Source organism: Sinohyriopsis cumingii, chromosome 11 (genome assembly GCF_028554795.1).
Source record: "Sinohyriopsis cumingii isolate HCF-2022 chromosome 11, ASM2855479v2, whole genome shotgun sequence".
NCBI lineage: Eukaryota > Metazoa > Mollusca > Bivalvia > Unionida > Unionidae > Sinohyriopsis > Sinohyriopsis cumingii.
Window position 1 is genome coordinate 74,592,470 of NC_142971.1, and position 16,282 is coordinate 74,608,751.

A 16,282-nucleotide genomic window follows, 5' to 3' on the forward strand; every position below is an offset into this window, starting at 1 on the left:
ATGGCATGAGACCCCAAATAGCCAAACCAAACTAAATCAGCCAACTAAATAAAGGCGACATCAGTAACAGTGGTATTTATTCATCATTTGTGCCAAACGTTTTTTACACAGATAGTCCATGTGTTATATGTTTATTTGGTACAGACATTTTATACAGTGCATCTCTCCAAGAAATCTCTCCTTCATACCTTAAAACAACTTTCTGTTAATGCATGTTTAGTGAGAGAGTTCTGAATATCAAAAAACATTGTGTAGAGCTCAAAACAGCATGTGCACTGTCGATTAAAGAACAAATGACAACTATGTTCAACCTGATGTAATGGATATCCTGTATTTTATACTTATATAAATATATTGCTGCCACCTTGCAAAAAGGGGGATAACACATTCAATCTCAGTCATGATGTGGTCATCCACAATGACCACTACATTAGTCCATGACAGACCCAAGCTTGGTATGATTGACTTAGCTATTAAAACATGGAGTTCCTTATAGCCACAATGTGCACACTGTAATTAGCTACATAAAGATAAGTGCATAACAATGTTATATTCCAAATCTAATAAGCATGAGATAAAATGGCATTTAATAAAATGTACAAAAGTTTAAAACACAGGTTCAGTCATGTCAACAGATCTACATATGGAATTTAACACTGACATCAAATTAATCATGTAATTCAATTAGAACTGAAGCTACACAGCTTTAAAATACGTTGGGCTATAAATATTGGTTAGATCAATCTCCAGTATTTCAAACATAAGCCTGCAAATTTCATGCTTGGCCAATTGTTTCTTTACACATTACTAGTCAAAACAAGATAATTGTCTGTTTGATCACTGCCTTCATTCCAATAACCAACTGACATATTAACTAGTTAGAACCATGTAATTCATTATGCTGTTGTTTTATTATCTTTTCCACATTTTTTTCCCCAAGAATTATTTTTCAACAATTATTTTTACCAATTACATTACTCTGGCACGCCCTTTAAAGTGTTCCTTAGGTACAGCAGTAAGACCTGATAATCAGCATTTTACTTAAAGACTGGAAAAAATATGTTGCCAACGTGAATAACAAAACTGAGGAGTTTAAAGAAAAAGTGGATACTTCTGTCAACTTTGGGTTTTCACTTCTTACTTTTTCTCTACTTTTTCATCAACAAAACAAACACGCAATGTAAAACACCTTGGGGCTTGTAAATGAATGGTTCTTCCATACAATACTTGAGAGTTAAAGTGTTGGTCTGTGAATGTATGTGGACGTGTGTGTTGTGTCAAAGTAATGGAACATGAACAAAGTTTTTCTTTACTTTTGCATCAAAAGAAAAAATTAGGTAATGTAAACAACTTGTGGTTGGTAAATGAGTGGTTCTTTTGTACAATATTTTGAGTGAATGTGTATGTGTGTGAATGTGTGTTGTGTCTAAGTAAAAGAACATGGATAAAGCTCATGATGGAAAATGATCTTAAGATAATGCCCAATACACCACCCAAGTGGTGATGTTGTGGAACATATTTAATCCTGAAAACTTAAGTTCAATAAAAAAGACCTCACAATCAGCATTTGTATTTAAACACCGTTGAAGTTTCTATTTAAACACTGTAAGAATTGTTATTTAAACACTGTTTAATACTCATTGTTTCATATAGAAGCCAGTCTTACACTTTACACACTGTATAATACTCATTGTTTCATATAGAAACCAGTCTAACACATTACACTCTGTAATACTAATTGTTTCACACAGAATCCAGTCTTACACTTTAAACACTGTGTAATACTCATTGTTTCATATAGAAGCCAGTCTTACACATTACACACTGTGTAATACTCATTGTTTCATATAGAAGCCAGTCTTACAGATTAAACACTGTATAATACTCATTGTTTCACACTGTAAGAATTGTTATTTAAACACTGTGTAATATTCGTTTCACATAGAAGCCAGTCTTACACATTACACACTGTGTAATACTCATTGTTTCACACAGAAACCAGTCTAACACATTACACTCTGTAATACTAATTGTTTCACACAGAATCCAGTCTTACACATTACACACTGTGTAATACTCATTGTTTCACACAGAAGCCAGTCTTACACATTACACACCGTGTAATACTCATTGTTTCACACAGAAGCCAGTCTTACACATTACTTGCTGCATCAGTAGTTGTAAGAAAATTTAGCATTATAGTATGAACTGACCTTCGTTTCCAACGAATCCTCACTCCATGACTTTGGCTTTGCAATGATGTTCATCTGTTCCATGAGCAGCAAAATGTGTGCCTTGTTGTCATGGAAGTCTGGATATTTCTCTTTTGTCCAGAGAGCATCTTAAAATAAGATAATAAAACGTTGAAGAATATAATATCAAAACTTGCAGTTTGTTATATACCAATAATAAGATTAAACAGGAGGCAGACATGGGCCTGACACCACTCACCTGTCTTGCAAAACATACTACAATTGACTATTTGATAATGCAGTCTTGTGTGGTATTGCAAGAACACATACTGTGTAAACTATCTTGCAAACTTCATATGATGTTAGTTTTATCTCTTTCACTAAGCCATGATGAAAAAAGATATAGCCATAATTAACATGCATTATCTCTTGCTCAGAACTTAAGGGATCAATGATCATGATAATAATACACCCAACAGTCCAACTCTATGGCTACAAGAATAGTAACAATGTCAGCTAATCACGATCAGATGTGAGACTGTCTCATTAACCTACAAGGATCCCATTTGATTCTGAAATTATCGAAGATCTTGATGGTAACAGCTCATATTACAATTTTCATCAAAATCAATCAGAAATACAACTTCCAACAACGCTGTTGTTGTTGTAGGGTTTAACGCCATTTTTCAGCACAAGATAGGCTATACATGGCGGCCAGTATAATTGGTGGAGGAAGAACCCTGGAAAACCCCGGGAAGAACCACCGACCCACGAGAAGCTACTGGCAGGCTTTCTCACGTACCAACGTTAGCCGAGGCTGAGACTCGAACTCACGCAGACAGAGGTGAGATGGCAGTGATCCGTAACGGAGAGCGCTTTAGACCACTCGGCCACTCGGGGCCCCTCCAACAACGCAATATGATCAACCAGTCGCACGCAAGATCACTGCATTAAAATGCAATAAGCTCAACCAGGCACACATACAAGATCACCCAATTAATATGCAATGAGCTCAACCAGTCACATACAAGATCACCCCATTAATATGCATCAATATTATTCACGATCTCGACGATATAAGAACATATTCCAAGACTAATCAAAATAAGATCAGTAAAAATGGCAACAAGATCATCCAATAAAAAGCACACTACCTTATTAATATGCATCTCACTCCTGATATTACTTGTGCCCATCCTGATCTGAGAAGCAAATATGTAAGTTTGATCAAAATGGCCTCAAGAATAGTAAAAAGCTCAGCCAATCAGATACAAGAACACCTACTTCGTTTGCCTGAATTGTGCTTATTATTGTACCAGTCTAAAATTGTCATGATATGGTGACACTTGCCCTCTTAACTGGCTGTTCCTTGTCTCTTGTACAAGCAATCAACAAAGTTTGGTAAGTGTAGGTGATGGAGAATTCCAGTTATTTTGGGGAAACCATTTGTATTTTTTCAGTTAGAATGACTTTGGCATTTGACCCTCTATGCCTAAAAGTCTTTCTTTCTTACATCATGTGCATGACACCCCCACAGTTTGGTTACTGTAAATCATAGCAACCTGGACCAACCTCAGGTGCATGACACCCACAAAGTCTGGTTACTGTAGATAGTGGAGAACTGGAGTTACTATGCAGAAATGATTTCTCTTGTTCATTCATAGTAACATGGACCAAAGAGCTTGTCAACCTGAAATCAATACAGCTATTACTTGCCCATGTTCAAGCTATCCATAACATTTTATAACTTTAGATCAGCGACAACTAAGGTTATTGTACATGATTATATTGGTATTAGATGATTGACATAATACCACCATCCGTATGGTGGGTGTACACACATATGATATTGCTACAGTGGCTGAGTGGTCTAAAGCGCTCTCCATTATGGATCACTGCCATCTCATCTCTGCCTGCATGAGTTCGAGTCTTGGATTAGGCCAATGTGGGTATGTGAGAAAGCTTGCTGGTAGCTTCTTGTGGTTCGGTGGTTCTTTCTGGGGCTTTTCCTGGTTCCTTCCTCCACCATTAATACTGGCTGCCATGTATAGCCTATTTTGTGTTGAAAAATGGCATTACACCCTACAACAAAAAACAACAACCTACAGTGTCAAATCAAATGACAATGACATGGAATGAGTTTCATTTTTTAACTTTCACAAATGGAAGAAAGGCTGGAAAATAACACAGATTTAAAGAGTTTATTACAGTGATATATACTGATTGCTGCCGCAATGACAATTTCATGTAAGAACTGTTTTACCAATTTTTTCATACTGCATCATAATTTGAAGACATATCGTATTGTATATGCAATTAATTCTGGCTTTCAAATATCTCTCCAGCAGCAAGGTGTGGAGAATGGAATGGGGATTGATGGTGAGAGCATATGTGGGTATTTTAAATTGCAAGGCATTGAAGCTACACTAATTCAGATATCTTTCAATCTGATATAACAAATGTTCTAAAATGCGAAACTTGTTATAACAGTATACCATCAATTTTCCTCTAGTACAAATATGCTGTACTATGCTTGAACTATCGAATGATAACCCAAACATGTTTTCATCTTGTAACTAAATCAAAAGTTTAGTGCAACCATATCACTGACTTCTGTCAAGCAAGTTTTGAAGGGTCAGTATCCATCCAAGCCAGAAATCTGTCTTTAAGTAATATCTTATGAATCAGTGTGTATCCAAGCCAGAAATCTGTCTTTAAGCAATTTACTATAAATCAGTGTGCAACCAAGCCAGAAATCTGTCTTTAAGCAATTAACTATGAATCAGTGTGCATCCAAGCCAGAAATGTCTTTAAGCAATTTACTATGAATCAGTGGGCTCCATGCCAGACATCTGTCTTTAAGCAATTTACTATGAATCAGTATGCATCCAAGCCAGACATCTGCCTTTAAGCAATTTACTATGAATCAGTGTGCATCCAAGCCAGAAATCTGTCTTTGAGCAATTTACTATGAATCAGTGTGCATCCAAGCCTGACATCTGCCTTTAAGCAATTTACTATGAATCAATGTGCATCCAAGCCATACAAGTCTTTAAAAAATTTACTATGAATCAGTGTGCATCCAAGCCAAAAAAATCTTTAAGCAATTTACCATGAATCAGTGTGCATCCAAGCCAGAAATGTCTTTAAGCAATTTACTATGACTCAGTGTGCATCCAAGCCAGAAATATGTCTTTAAGCAATTTACTATGAATCAGTGTGCATCCAAGCCTGACATCTGCCTTTAAGCAATTTACTATGAATCAATGTGCATCCAAGCCAGACAGGTCTTTAAGCAATTTACAGTGAATCAGTGTGCATCCAAGCCAAAAAATATCTTTCAGCAATTTACTATGGATCAGTGTGCATCCAAGCGAGAAATATGTCTTTAAGCAATTTACTATGGATCAGTGTATATCCAAGCAATGTGATCTATAGAAGATGAATGTCTACTTCAGTAACATACAAAATTGAAAGTATATGGTTCATTTGAGCTGGCCTGGTATAAAATACAACATGGCTATATTTTTATTTTGCTCCACTGTATATACATTTGAAACGCTGATAGAAATTATACATCTTATGCAACACTGTACACCGCTCCCTCGATAACTCGCGCCCTGATAACTCGCGAACCCGCTTATAATGCGGTGTCCGGCATGGATCCCATTTTTTTAAAAAGAAAATATTTTTAAAAAATGAAGAAAATCGTGATCAGAACTGGTGAATGAAACCTTGATATATCGCCCGTTTTATCGTCGAAAATGGCGGTTAGTGCCCGAAAAGTTAGAATCAACATCGTGAAATTTTCAGGTTTTAATAAGGAATCACATATCTTGTTAGATTTTATCGGAAAAAATATTTTCTCAGTTCACTGTAAATAATAATACTGTATATGTATATGGCAAAACAGCGATCAATGAATTATAGTAAATGCTAACAGGTGGCAACACTGAATGAAATGAACACCAATTAAATATGTCTTGTCAGGGGAAATTAGTGTTTTAATCTGTTCATTGTGTTGCAGTGTAAGCAGTATAATCGTTGCATGTTCTCTTCTATTCAAACATGAAAAGAGTCAATTGACCGTCACATCGATGCCAGCGAGCATATCTGTGAGAATCTAATTAAGTGCTGGCTGCGTTTTGATCGACGACTTGGGGAAGTGTTTGTTGCATTGTAAAAATCAATTAAAATAGACCTGCATTGTTTTATCACCTTAAGTTGGTCTTTTGTATCAAATCAGGTAAAAGACGTACAATACAAAAGTTCAAAGGAATGCAAATCCTACATGCATAAACTCTTGTGGTTAATATCGTGTCTCAACATCAATCAATTTAATTGGACCAATCGAACATGGTTTCAAATAGTATGTACTTATTGTCATTAAAGTATATATTAATCAGTAATTTATCCTAATCATTTGTAAATGTGATCATGGAGAGCAAAGGAATCAAGCGAAAGGCGTACTCGGTGAATGATAAGCTTACTGTCATAGAGAGGGTTCGTAATGGTGAATCAAGATCAAAAGTTTGTAGTGAACTTAAACTTGCCGAGTCGACACTCAGAGGTTGGCTCAAGGATGAGCAGAAATTTCAGGATTATTTGCATGAAGTTGATTCTGATGATGGATTTAAACGGAAACGGGCACGCACTGCAAACGACACAGAATTAGATGATGCTGTGTACACCTGGTTCACAGAGCAACGTGAACAAGGTGTTCCGATTTCGGGAACAATTCTCAAGGCCCGGGCAGAGAAAATGGCCAAAACTATGGATACTGATTCAGATTTCATGGCAAGCCATGGATGGCTTTGGAGATTCCAGCGCCGACATGGAATAAAACAAAATTCGTTGTCTGGAGAGATACGCTCCGCAAATCAGGCGGCCGCATCTAGTTATCCCAACTAACTCCGAGAGATACTGACCCGTGATGGACATACAGACGACCAAGTTTATAATTGTGATGAGGCTGGTCTGTGCTATCGGATGATGCCAGACAAAACTCTAGCTACCAGAGATGATATACACAAAAAGGAGGGTTTCAAGCTGAACAAAGAGAGATTAACACTTTTGTTTTGCGTTAACAAAACTGGCACACATAAAATGAAACCATTATGTGTTGGCAAATACAAGTCTCCCCGTTGTTTTCATCACATGAATATGGACAGCCTTCCAATTGTATATAGAAATAGTGGAAATGCATGGATGACTGCAACAAATATTTACGGAGTGGTTTTCTAAGATGTTTGTCCCCGCCGTCAGAAACCACCTGTGACCCAGGGGCTTAGAGGAGAAAGCTCTACTGCTATTAGACAATTGCCCAGCAAATACTGTCGTATTCTCACTCGCGTATTTGTATTTAAATATTTTTTTTTTTTTTTTTTACATGTCTGACGTTTAGACCCATTAAATTCATGGTTGGTAATGGTTTATCTTTGTGAATTTATTTTTTTACATTTTACTCTATCTATCTATCTATCTAGTGATAGCAGATTTTTTTTTAGAGCAACACAAGTTTCGATGTTGTCGTTTTTTGATATGAATGTTATCTTTTTTGATAAAAGAAATCTTGATTCATTTTGAACAAACAATAAAACTAGAATGTATCCAAATCAACACAAAAAGCAGTGACATAATACACAATGTGTTTAGCGATACACATGTTAAGAGTACTGATACCTCGTGGAATAATGTTTGTTTTTACGATCTTTTCAAGATACTTTATCCAGAAATTAATGGTAATTTATAAAGAAAAACGAACAACACCTTTATAAAGAAATATTTATTCACAGTTATTGTCAGCACTATTATAAAACAAGCATTTAACAATGCAACCCCCCCCCTCGCCTCTCTCTGTCGATCTCCATCTCTTTATTAGTTTTTTTTATAGGTCCCTCGGTAACTCGCGCCCTCGCTTATAGTGCGGTCGATGTTTATGGACCCTGTTGTGCACGGGTTATCGAGGGAGCGGTGGATTTGGATTCATTATCTGTGTCTTAACATACTAAGTAATCAACACTTTGCACAACCAATTATACATATCTTTTTGCAGCCTAATCAATGAACTCGGTTCATGGGTCTATTATACATGTCATTTTGCAGCCTAATCACTGAACACTGTGTATGGGTCCATAATACATGTCTTTGCATACTGTCCAATAAACACTATGCATGGGTCAATTATACAGGTGTGTATGCATGCCACCCAATAAACACTGTGCATGGGTCCATCATGCATGTCTTTGCATGCTGTCAAATAAACACTATGAATGGGTGGCTATGCATGCTGCCCAATCAACAATGTGCATGATCCATCATGTATATGTCTTTGCATGCTATCCAATAAACCCTGTGCATGGGTCCATTATACATGTGTTTGTGCATGTTGCCCAACCAAAATTGTGCCCACTAAATATGTTGTTTTGCATGCTGTCCAATAAACACTGCATGTGTCCACTATACAAGTGTCTTTGCATGCTGTCCACTAAACACTATGCATGGGTCTATTATACAGTTGACTATGCATGCTGTCCAGTAAACAATGTGCATGGGTCCATCATACATGTGTCTTCACATACTATCCAATAAACACTGTGTATAGGTCCAATATACAGTTGTCTTTGCATGCTCTCCAATAAACACTGTATGGGTCCATTATACATGTGTCTTTGCATGGTGTCCAATAAACACTGTGTATGGGTCCATTATAATGTGTCTTTGCACGCTGTCCAATAAACACTGTGTATGGGTCCATTATACATGTGTCTTTGCTTGTTAAGCTATCAGTACTGGGGCACAAGGTGGCTGAATGGTCTGAAGCACATGCTTTTGTGATGATTGCCATTTAACTTGTATCAGCTTGGGTTTGAATATTGTCTTGGCCAATGTGGATATATGAGCAACATTGCCAGTAGCTTCCCATGGGTCAGTATTTCTTACAGGCACTCTGAAGGTCTTCCACCACCAGTTATACTGGTTGCTATGCATAACCTATCCTGTGCAGAAAAATGGTGTTAGACCCATAACAGCAACAAAAAACAACCAATAAGCGCTATGCATGGGTTTATTATGTTTTCTTTACATGCTAACAAATACAAACCATGCATGGATTCATTATCTGAAAGTCTTTGCATGTTAACCCATCAACACATTGCATAGCTTCATCATCTATGCCTTTGCCTGCTAACCAATCAACACTATGCAACACTGTGTTTCTGTGAATACCAGATGCTGATATAGTTATTATTTCCTGAGTATTAGCCCTAAGAAGACTGACATCATAAAAAGGAGATATCATAATATGCAGACATAAGAACAAGTAGATTTAACAAACTTGATATCATACCAAGCTGATAACAAAACAAGACTGATATCATAAGAAGTAGATATCATAATCAGTAGAAATTAGACCAAGTAGATATAACAAACTTGATAACACATCAGGCAAACAACATAATAACAAGGCTGACATCACAGCAGGGCTTATCAGAACAACTAGACATCAAGCATATGTCATGACAGGCAAACACTATAACAAGGCTGATATCATAACAGGGCTTATCAGAACTACTAGACATCATAGCAAGTATATGTCATGACAGGCAAACACTTTAACAAGATTGATATCACAACAGGGCTTATCAGAACAACTAGACATCATAACAAGTATATGTCATGACAGGCAAACACTATAACAAGACTGATATCTCAACAGGGCTTATCAGAGCAACTAGACTTCATAACAAGTAGACAAATGACAACAGGAAAAACAATGACTATCAATACAATGATCCGTTTAGAATAGTTTGGGTGTAGCAATAATATTTTCAAGATGGTTGTTGTAGTGCCCATGTTGGAAGTCTAGTTGGTAACAATTTTATTAACAGTCAACTAGACGTCACAGGAACCCCACTGAGATATGGCCATTCAAGTGAAAGAGATATAACAATTTTTATCAAGGTGGGTGTCATGGTGGCCATTTTGTAATCTAAAATCAGTACAATTTCATTTGGAAACAACTACATGTCACAAGAACTCTTTTTGGTAAATCCAATCTTCATCAGATCATCTGATCAGGTGAAGCCACACTAACAAGACTTTCATGATGGCTGCTAAAATATCCAAGCTGGCACCATTTTAATTGAATGTCATGTATATGAAGTCTTTCAATGAAAATCCCAAGTCCATATGACCAACTAATCAGGGGGAATGTTAAGATTCATGGCAATCATCCCTCTATTTTAAGTAAAAGTGGTAAAAAGAAATTTGTGCTCAAGGAATGATAGATAAAATATGAAGCTGACAAGCTCTCACATAAGCCTGTAGTGTTTTACTGTTCTTTATCCAGCAGTTCTACAAATATATTTTACACCCTGTCACAAAAATAATTTTAGCAGGGTGTTCATTAAGGAAGAATATGACATGTCAATTGGTCTCTTTGTGTTTTTAAAGAATCGATTGAAAACAGGGCTTACAGTTATTGTTATGTAAGATATATAATTACTTTAGTGTTGTGACCACCTCTGACATATTTTTTGGTAGTACATGTCCTGTGTATCAATCCAACCAATGATCAAAATTAACCGAGTAAACTCTAAAGATGAAAACAAGTTTAAAACATTGTTGTACACCTGGTCACAGAAATAAATATTGCAAATTATAATAATGCTGAATTTTGTAATAACCTTTGAGATATAACAAGTTAATGACATTAATGTCAGTATCATATATATATAGAACACCTTCCTGCAAATCTGATCCAAGTTTTCATCAGACATTTAAAACTGTCAAATGTTGTTGAGTTGAAAATGAACAGGAGTAGATGGACAAAGACACTCAGTATAGAATCAGGGCAATAAATGTGCACTTCCTTGAAACCAAATACTTTTAAATTACAGTAGATAACTACATCACAGTAAGTGTCTATGTATATTATAAAAATACATACAGAGAAAGACATCATGATGAAATTTTTATCTTCACCTTGATAGCATGGGGGCAAAAATTGCATCAGAAAACAAACATGTAAAAGATCTCTGCTACTCCGAAGTTACTTAGACTAATAGGAAATGTAAAGATCAATTATGGAGAAAATCTTCAAGATGTTACTTTTTCAATCTTTCAGTACAACATTGTGTACATTGAAAATTTCTGTAGTGAAAGTTACTTCAAGCATACATCTGAAATATACCACTAAAATTAATAACTAATTTGTACTATCTAAAATTACCAACTGCATTAATTCCCTTGACCAAGGCCCAGTTTGCTGTTATGTACCATATCATTTTAGAACAAACTGACCTGTCACTAATGTAGATGTTTATTGATTGCATGGTCATTTCAGATACAATTAACAGATTCTCTGCAGTAAATGGTCACACACTGTGACAAAAATATGAAAAGGTTATTGTTTTCATTTTAATAATTTTTAAATAAAGAAAACTGCAGGAAATCATGATTTCTTTCATTATAATGTGTTAAACTGGGAATTCTTATAACAGCTTTCTGAAGAGGCCCAGAAGTGAATTATCTTATTTCCAACTATTTTACAAGAAATCAAATCTTTATAAATCCATTTCAATAATGACTAAAGATTTAAACATATCACATTTAAGGAGATAAAGTATGATGATTTTAAATGTGATGGTCATGGTGAAATATTATGTAAGGAGGTAAGGGGTTACAATTAAAAGGGGCAGGGTCTTCCATGTGTTGATCATGGTGAAACATTATGTAAGGAGGTCAGGGGTTACAATTAAAAGGGGCAGGGTCTTCCATGTGTTGATCATGGTGAAACATTATGTAAGGCGCGGTAAGGGGTTACAGTTAAAAGGGGCAGGGTCTTCCATGTATTGATCATGGTGAAACATTATGTAAGGCGCGGTAAGGGGTTACAATTAAAAGGGGCAGGGTCTTCCATGTGTTGATCATGGTGAAATATTATGTAAGGCGCGGTAAGGGGTTACAGTTAAAAGGGGCAGGGTCTTCCATGTATTGATCATGGTGAAATATTATGTAAGGCGCGGTAAGGGGTTACAGTTAAAAGGGGCAGGGTCTTCCATGTATTGATCATGGTGAAATATTATGTAAGGCGCGATAAGGGGTTACAGTTAAAAGGGGCAGGGTCTTCCATGTACTGATCATGATGAAACATTATATAAGGCGCGGTAAGGGGTTACAGTTAAAAGGGGCAGGGTCTTCCATGTATTGATCATGGTGAAACATTATGTAAGGAGGTAAGGGGTTACAATTAAAAGGGGCAGGGTCTTCCATGTATTGATCATGATGAAATATCATGTGACGAGATAAGGAATTACAATTAAAGGGGACATGGTCCCCATGTATCATTTCAAGAACTGCAGTTCATTTTCCAAGAGTTATTGTTGACAATTTTCACTATAAATATTGATTAGACTTTTCATTTGGTCAATGTGGCTTATAATATAAAAATGTGAAAATATGTTGTGATCATGCTTTTATGTTCAAATGCATATTATTTTCATACTTACTTCCAATAATGTTCATTATTAATTTTCATGATCAGGGGAATAATAACTATGGTTACAGTATTGGTAATTATTAGATTTTTAATTTCTTAAATTTCCTTTTAATCTCTCTTTTTTTAACAATGTATCACAATACTATACTCTATAATTTCTACAAAAGAGAGTTCTTAGTTAAAGTGATACTTCATATGTATCAGAGGGGGGAATACCTGAGTTATATCTCAATTCTTCATACATATCGGAGGAGATAGTACATGTGTGTCATTACTGCATTCATATCAGGGGGAGGTAATACCTGTGCCAACGTTTGAGAGGGCAATACTTTTCAATGCAATTATTTATCAATGATGCAATGGAAATTTAGAAACATATTGAATATTTGGTTGTCAAGTATGGAATATAATAACAGGCTTAATAAGTAGCTAATGCTTTGACACAAAATAAGAAAATTTCAAACCAATTAGTTCTGGAAATAGTTTTCCACTCTTTTTAAATGCAGTCCACTTGTCAGCGACAGCTGGGATACTTCTCAGAACAAACATTTCAGCAGTGATGAGGGACTTGAGGGCATCAATCATCCACTGTGGATCCAATACAATCTTGCCTTTCAATATTTCCAAGCTGTTGATGTTAAATAGAAAAAATATATTGTCTACTATTAAATGATGTCAAGCAACTAGAACCTTTACCAATACAAACTATATTGTAATGGGCAGGAAGTCAAGCCTCTATTTAAAAAAAGAAGAAAAAAAAAAACAGTTTCAAATTAAGTTCATTTATCATAAAGCCTCCGCTGGTTAAGCAGCCTAATGGTATTACTAATACTAATTGCTTTGAATTGGATGCTGCCATCTTGAGAAAAATTCAGTTTTTTGAAAAGATTTCATATAAGCTGTGTCTTGTCAATGTGTGAAAATTACATTGTGCATCAAAGAAACCAAGTAACAGTTGGTGAGACTGTAATGTGTGTCAATAAATTGGATTCCATTTTCTGCAGATGATGTGTGTGAGGAAATCACATGTATAAAATTAAATATATATTGTTACGGGGTAGCGTTAGCCGTTAACTTGGTCACTATACTCTCTATGGCCAGTAAACTCTCATTAGAGTAAAGGCCCAGTTAAACTTAGACCTTAACTCCAAGAAGTTCCTGTCAGTCTCTGTCATGAAGCGGGTAATCCATACAGTAAGAATGGGTCTAGGGATGAAATGCAGGCTCAGATTTAATTTCCATCTGGTTTAATAACAGTCACAAACTTGTATGGCTTTAAAATTTCAAGTCTCAAATATCAAGTGCATTGCTTACAAATAATAACTCAGTGATGGCAGCATCCAATTCAAAGCAATTTGTTTTCTGCAATTTTACATTGTTTGACAAAAATTATGTTATGCACCAAAAGACACTGAACTAATTGATAATTAACAAAAGTGCTTTTCTTATCAAAGCAGATCTGATTCCCTCAAGAACTTTAAGCACACAAGACATCTAGTAGAGGAAGGAAAAATCTTTGCAACAGTAGGCATTAAATAATTAAAATTGATTTTACTCCAAAAAACTGACCGCTCCAGTGGCCTAGTGGTTAGAGTGTCCACCTTGGATGCAGGAGGTCATGGGTTTGATCACTGGCCAAGTCATACCAAAGACTTACAAAAATGGTACAAACAGCTGCCTCGCTTGGTGCTCAACATTAAGAGGTCAGTGTTAGGACTGGTTGGCCTGGTGTCAAGATAATGTGTCTGGATGGGACATCATGCTACATGTCTGCGGCATGAAGCCCCAGTGCTAGATATCACTATAAACTGTCACACTACAGACATCGAAGCGATATGACTGAAAAATTGTTAAAGCTACATTAAAAATTAAAATCACAAACAAACTCCAAAAAACCGAGTTTGGTAATGCAACACTTGCTATAATTATATTGCAAATTTACCAGTTAGAAGGAGGCTGATGTCCTGAAAAGAAAAAGTTGTAAAAGAAAACAAATTCACTTATCTTTACTGTAAGGGTGTTCCCTACTGACAAGATGGCTTGGTCATATGTTGTTCTGTCATGATTGGACATATGAGTAAATGCCTTCTATCTGGTGCATGAACAAAAATGACGGTAAAAGGATGAAACGGTATAGAGAGAATACAAGAAAACTCTCATATCTACATTCAAAGATGAGTGATTAATGTAGTCATATGATGCAGCAACAACCCTAACTACATGGGATTTAATTCTCATGAAAACAAGATCCCTTTCTATGAGAAACTGATAAGCATTCTTCGCAGTGATGTCACTCAACCTGTAACTGGTGGCTGCCAAAATATCTGAGGAACCCTTGAGCCAATTCTGACCTTTCCTTTTTTCAAAGAAGCCAGATAGAATCTTAAAGTCCTATCTGGGCAACAATAACCTATCTTGATAATACCCAGCACACACATGGTATACACTTGGAAACTCAGTAGAAAGAGGAACTACTCAAGGTAGCTAATTCTTACTCAGAATTCCAGGTTGGCAATGAAGAAAATCCAAATTAATGTTACCACTGAACCATAAAAACAATCAGGTCCACAGACAAAGCAAGAATTTCATTTCTTCTCTTCAAAGACATGAAAGGTTCCATTTAGGCCTTAATGAACCAGATGCAAATCTCTGCAGCTTGAAATACATGATAAGATCATAAAGATAATGGTCCTACGCATCAGCAGAACTGCTAGAGAATTTTAGTGTTAGAAATGACTGCCCTATATCTTTCAAGTCTGCAAATGCATTTAAAGACAGACAGCTTGGACCAAGGTGTTTCCATGTACTAAAGATTCTCCAACTGGTAAGATTAAGTGTGGAAATGGATTGCTTCTATAACTGGACAATGAGGTTGACATCCTTGTTGGAAAACTGGTATTGGCATATAGATCATTAGCGATGAGCCAAAGGTGAAGCTGGAGAATCTGTGGATTGTTGTATAATAGGTAACCACTGTGTTACAACAGTAGATCCTTCGTCTGTGGTAATCTCCTGAGCTCATCAGCAAACATGTAAAGCAGATCACTGAACCATGACCACTGGAGTCACAAGGAGTTATCAAAATGAGCCAAGTCATGGAGAATATGCAGAATTAATTTGAAAGATGTAAGCATACACAAGACCCCATATCAGACTGAAAGCATTCACCTCCAGGACTTCTCATCTATCAGTGGATAGACATCAAGAGAGCAATTGTTGTTCAGTCTTGTAGTAAATATGTTTACTATAGGCCTCCCCCATAACAGAAAGTTTGCCTCTGCAACTAACTGGTGCAGTGAGCATTATATGAAGTCAATATAATCCCCATTGGACAGGCTATTCAAAAGGATGCTTTGTTTTGCCTGGAAGATGGCAGACTCCAAGTGTGATATGCAAAGAATCTGAGGATCAAATGAGGTTTCAGACTTCCAAACAAAGAGTACGAGCATGTGTATCTCTTTGACACTGAGGTAAGCTTCCACCATTGTGTTGTCTGAAGCAATCATTACACAGTAACACCTTATGAGGTTACCTGGTTTCCTGAAAGGAAAGCCTTAGAATTCCCAGGTCCACAATTCTACCAGACAGG

At 36.3% G+C, this 16,282-nt stretch overlaps 1 protein-coding gene across 1 annotated transcript in view; it reads right to left on the bottom strand.

Annotated features, from left to right (window-relative positions):
• Positions 1-16,282, bottom strand: part of LOC149788757 (uncharacterized) — a 144,660-nt gene that overhangs the window by 59,528 nt on the left and 68,850 nt on the right. The window contains exons 8-9 of the mRNA XM_089973548.1: positions 13,158-13,321; positions 2,214-2,341 (exon numbers count right to left, since the gene is read on the bottom strand). Coding sequence (XP_089829674.1) covers positions 2,214-2,341; positions 13,158-13,321 — 292 coding nt within the window. The remainder of the gene's footprint in view (positions 1-2,213; positions 2,342-13,157; positions 13,322-16,282) is intronic.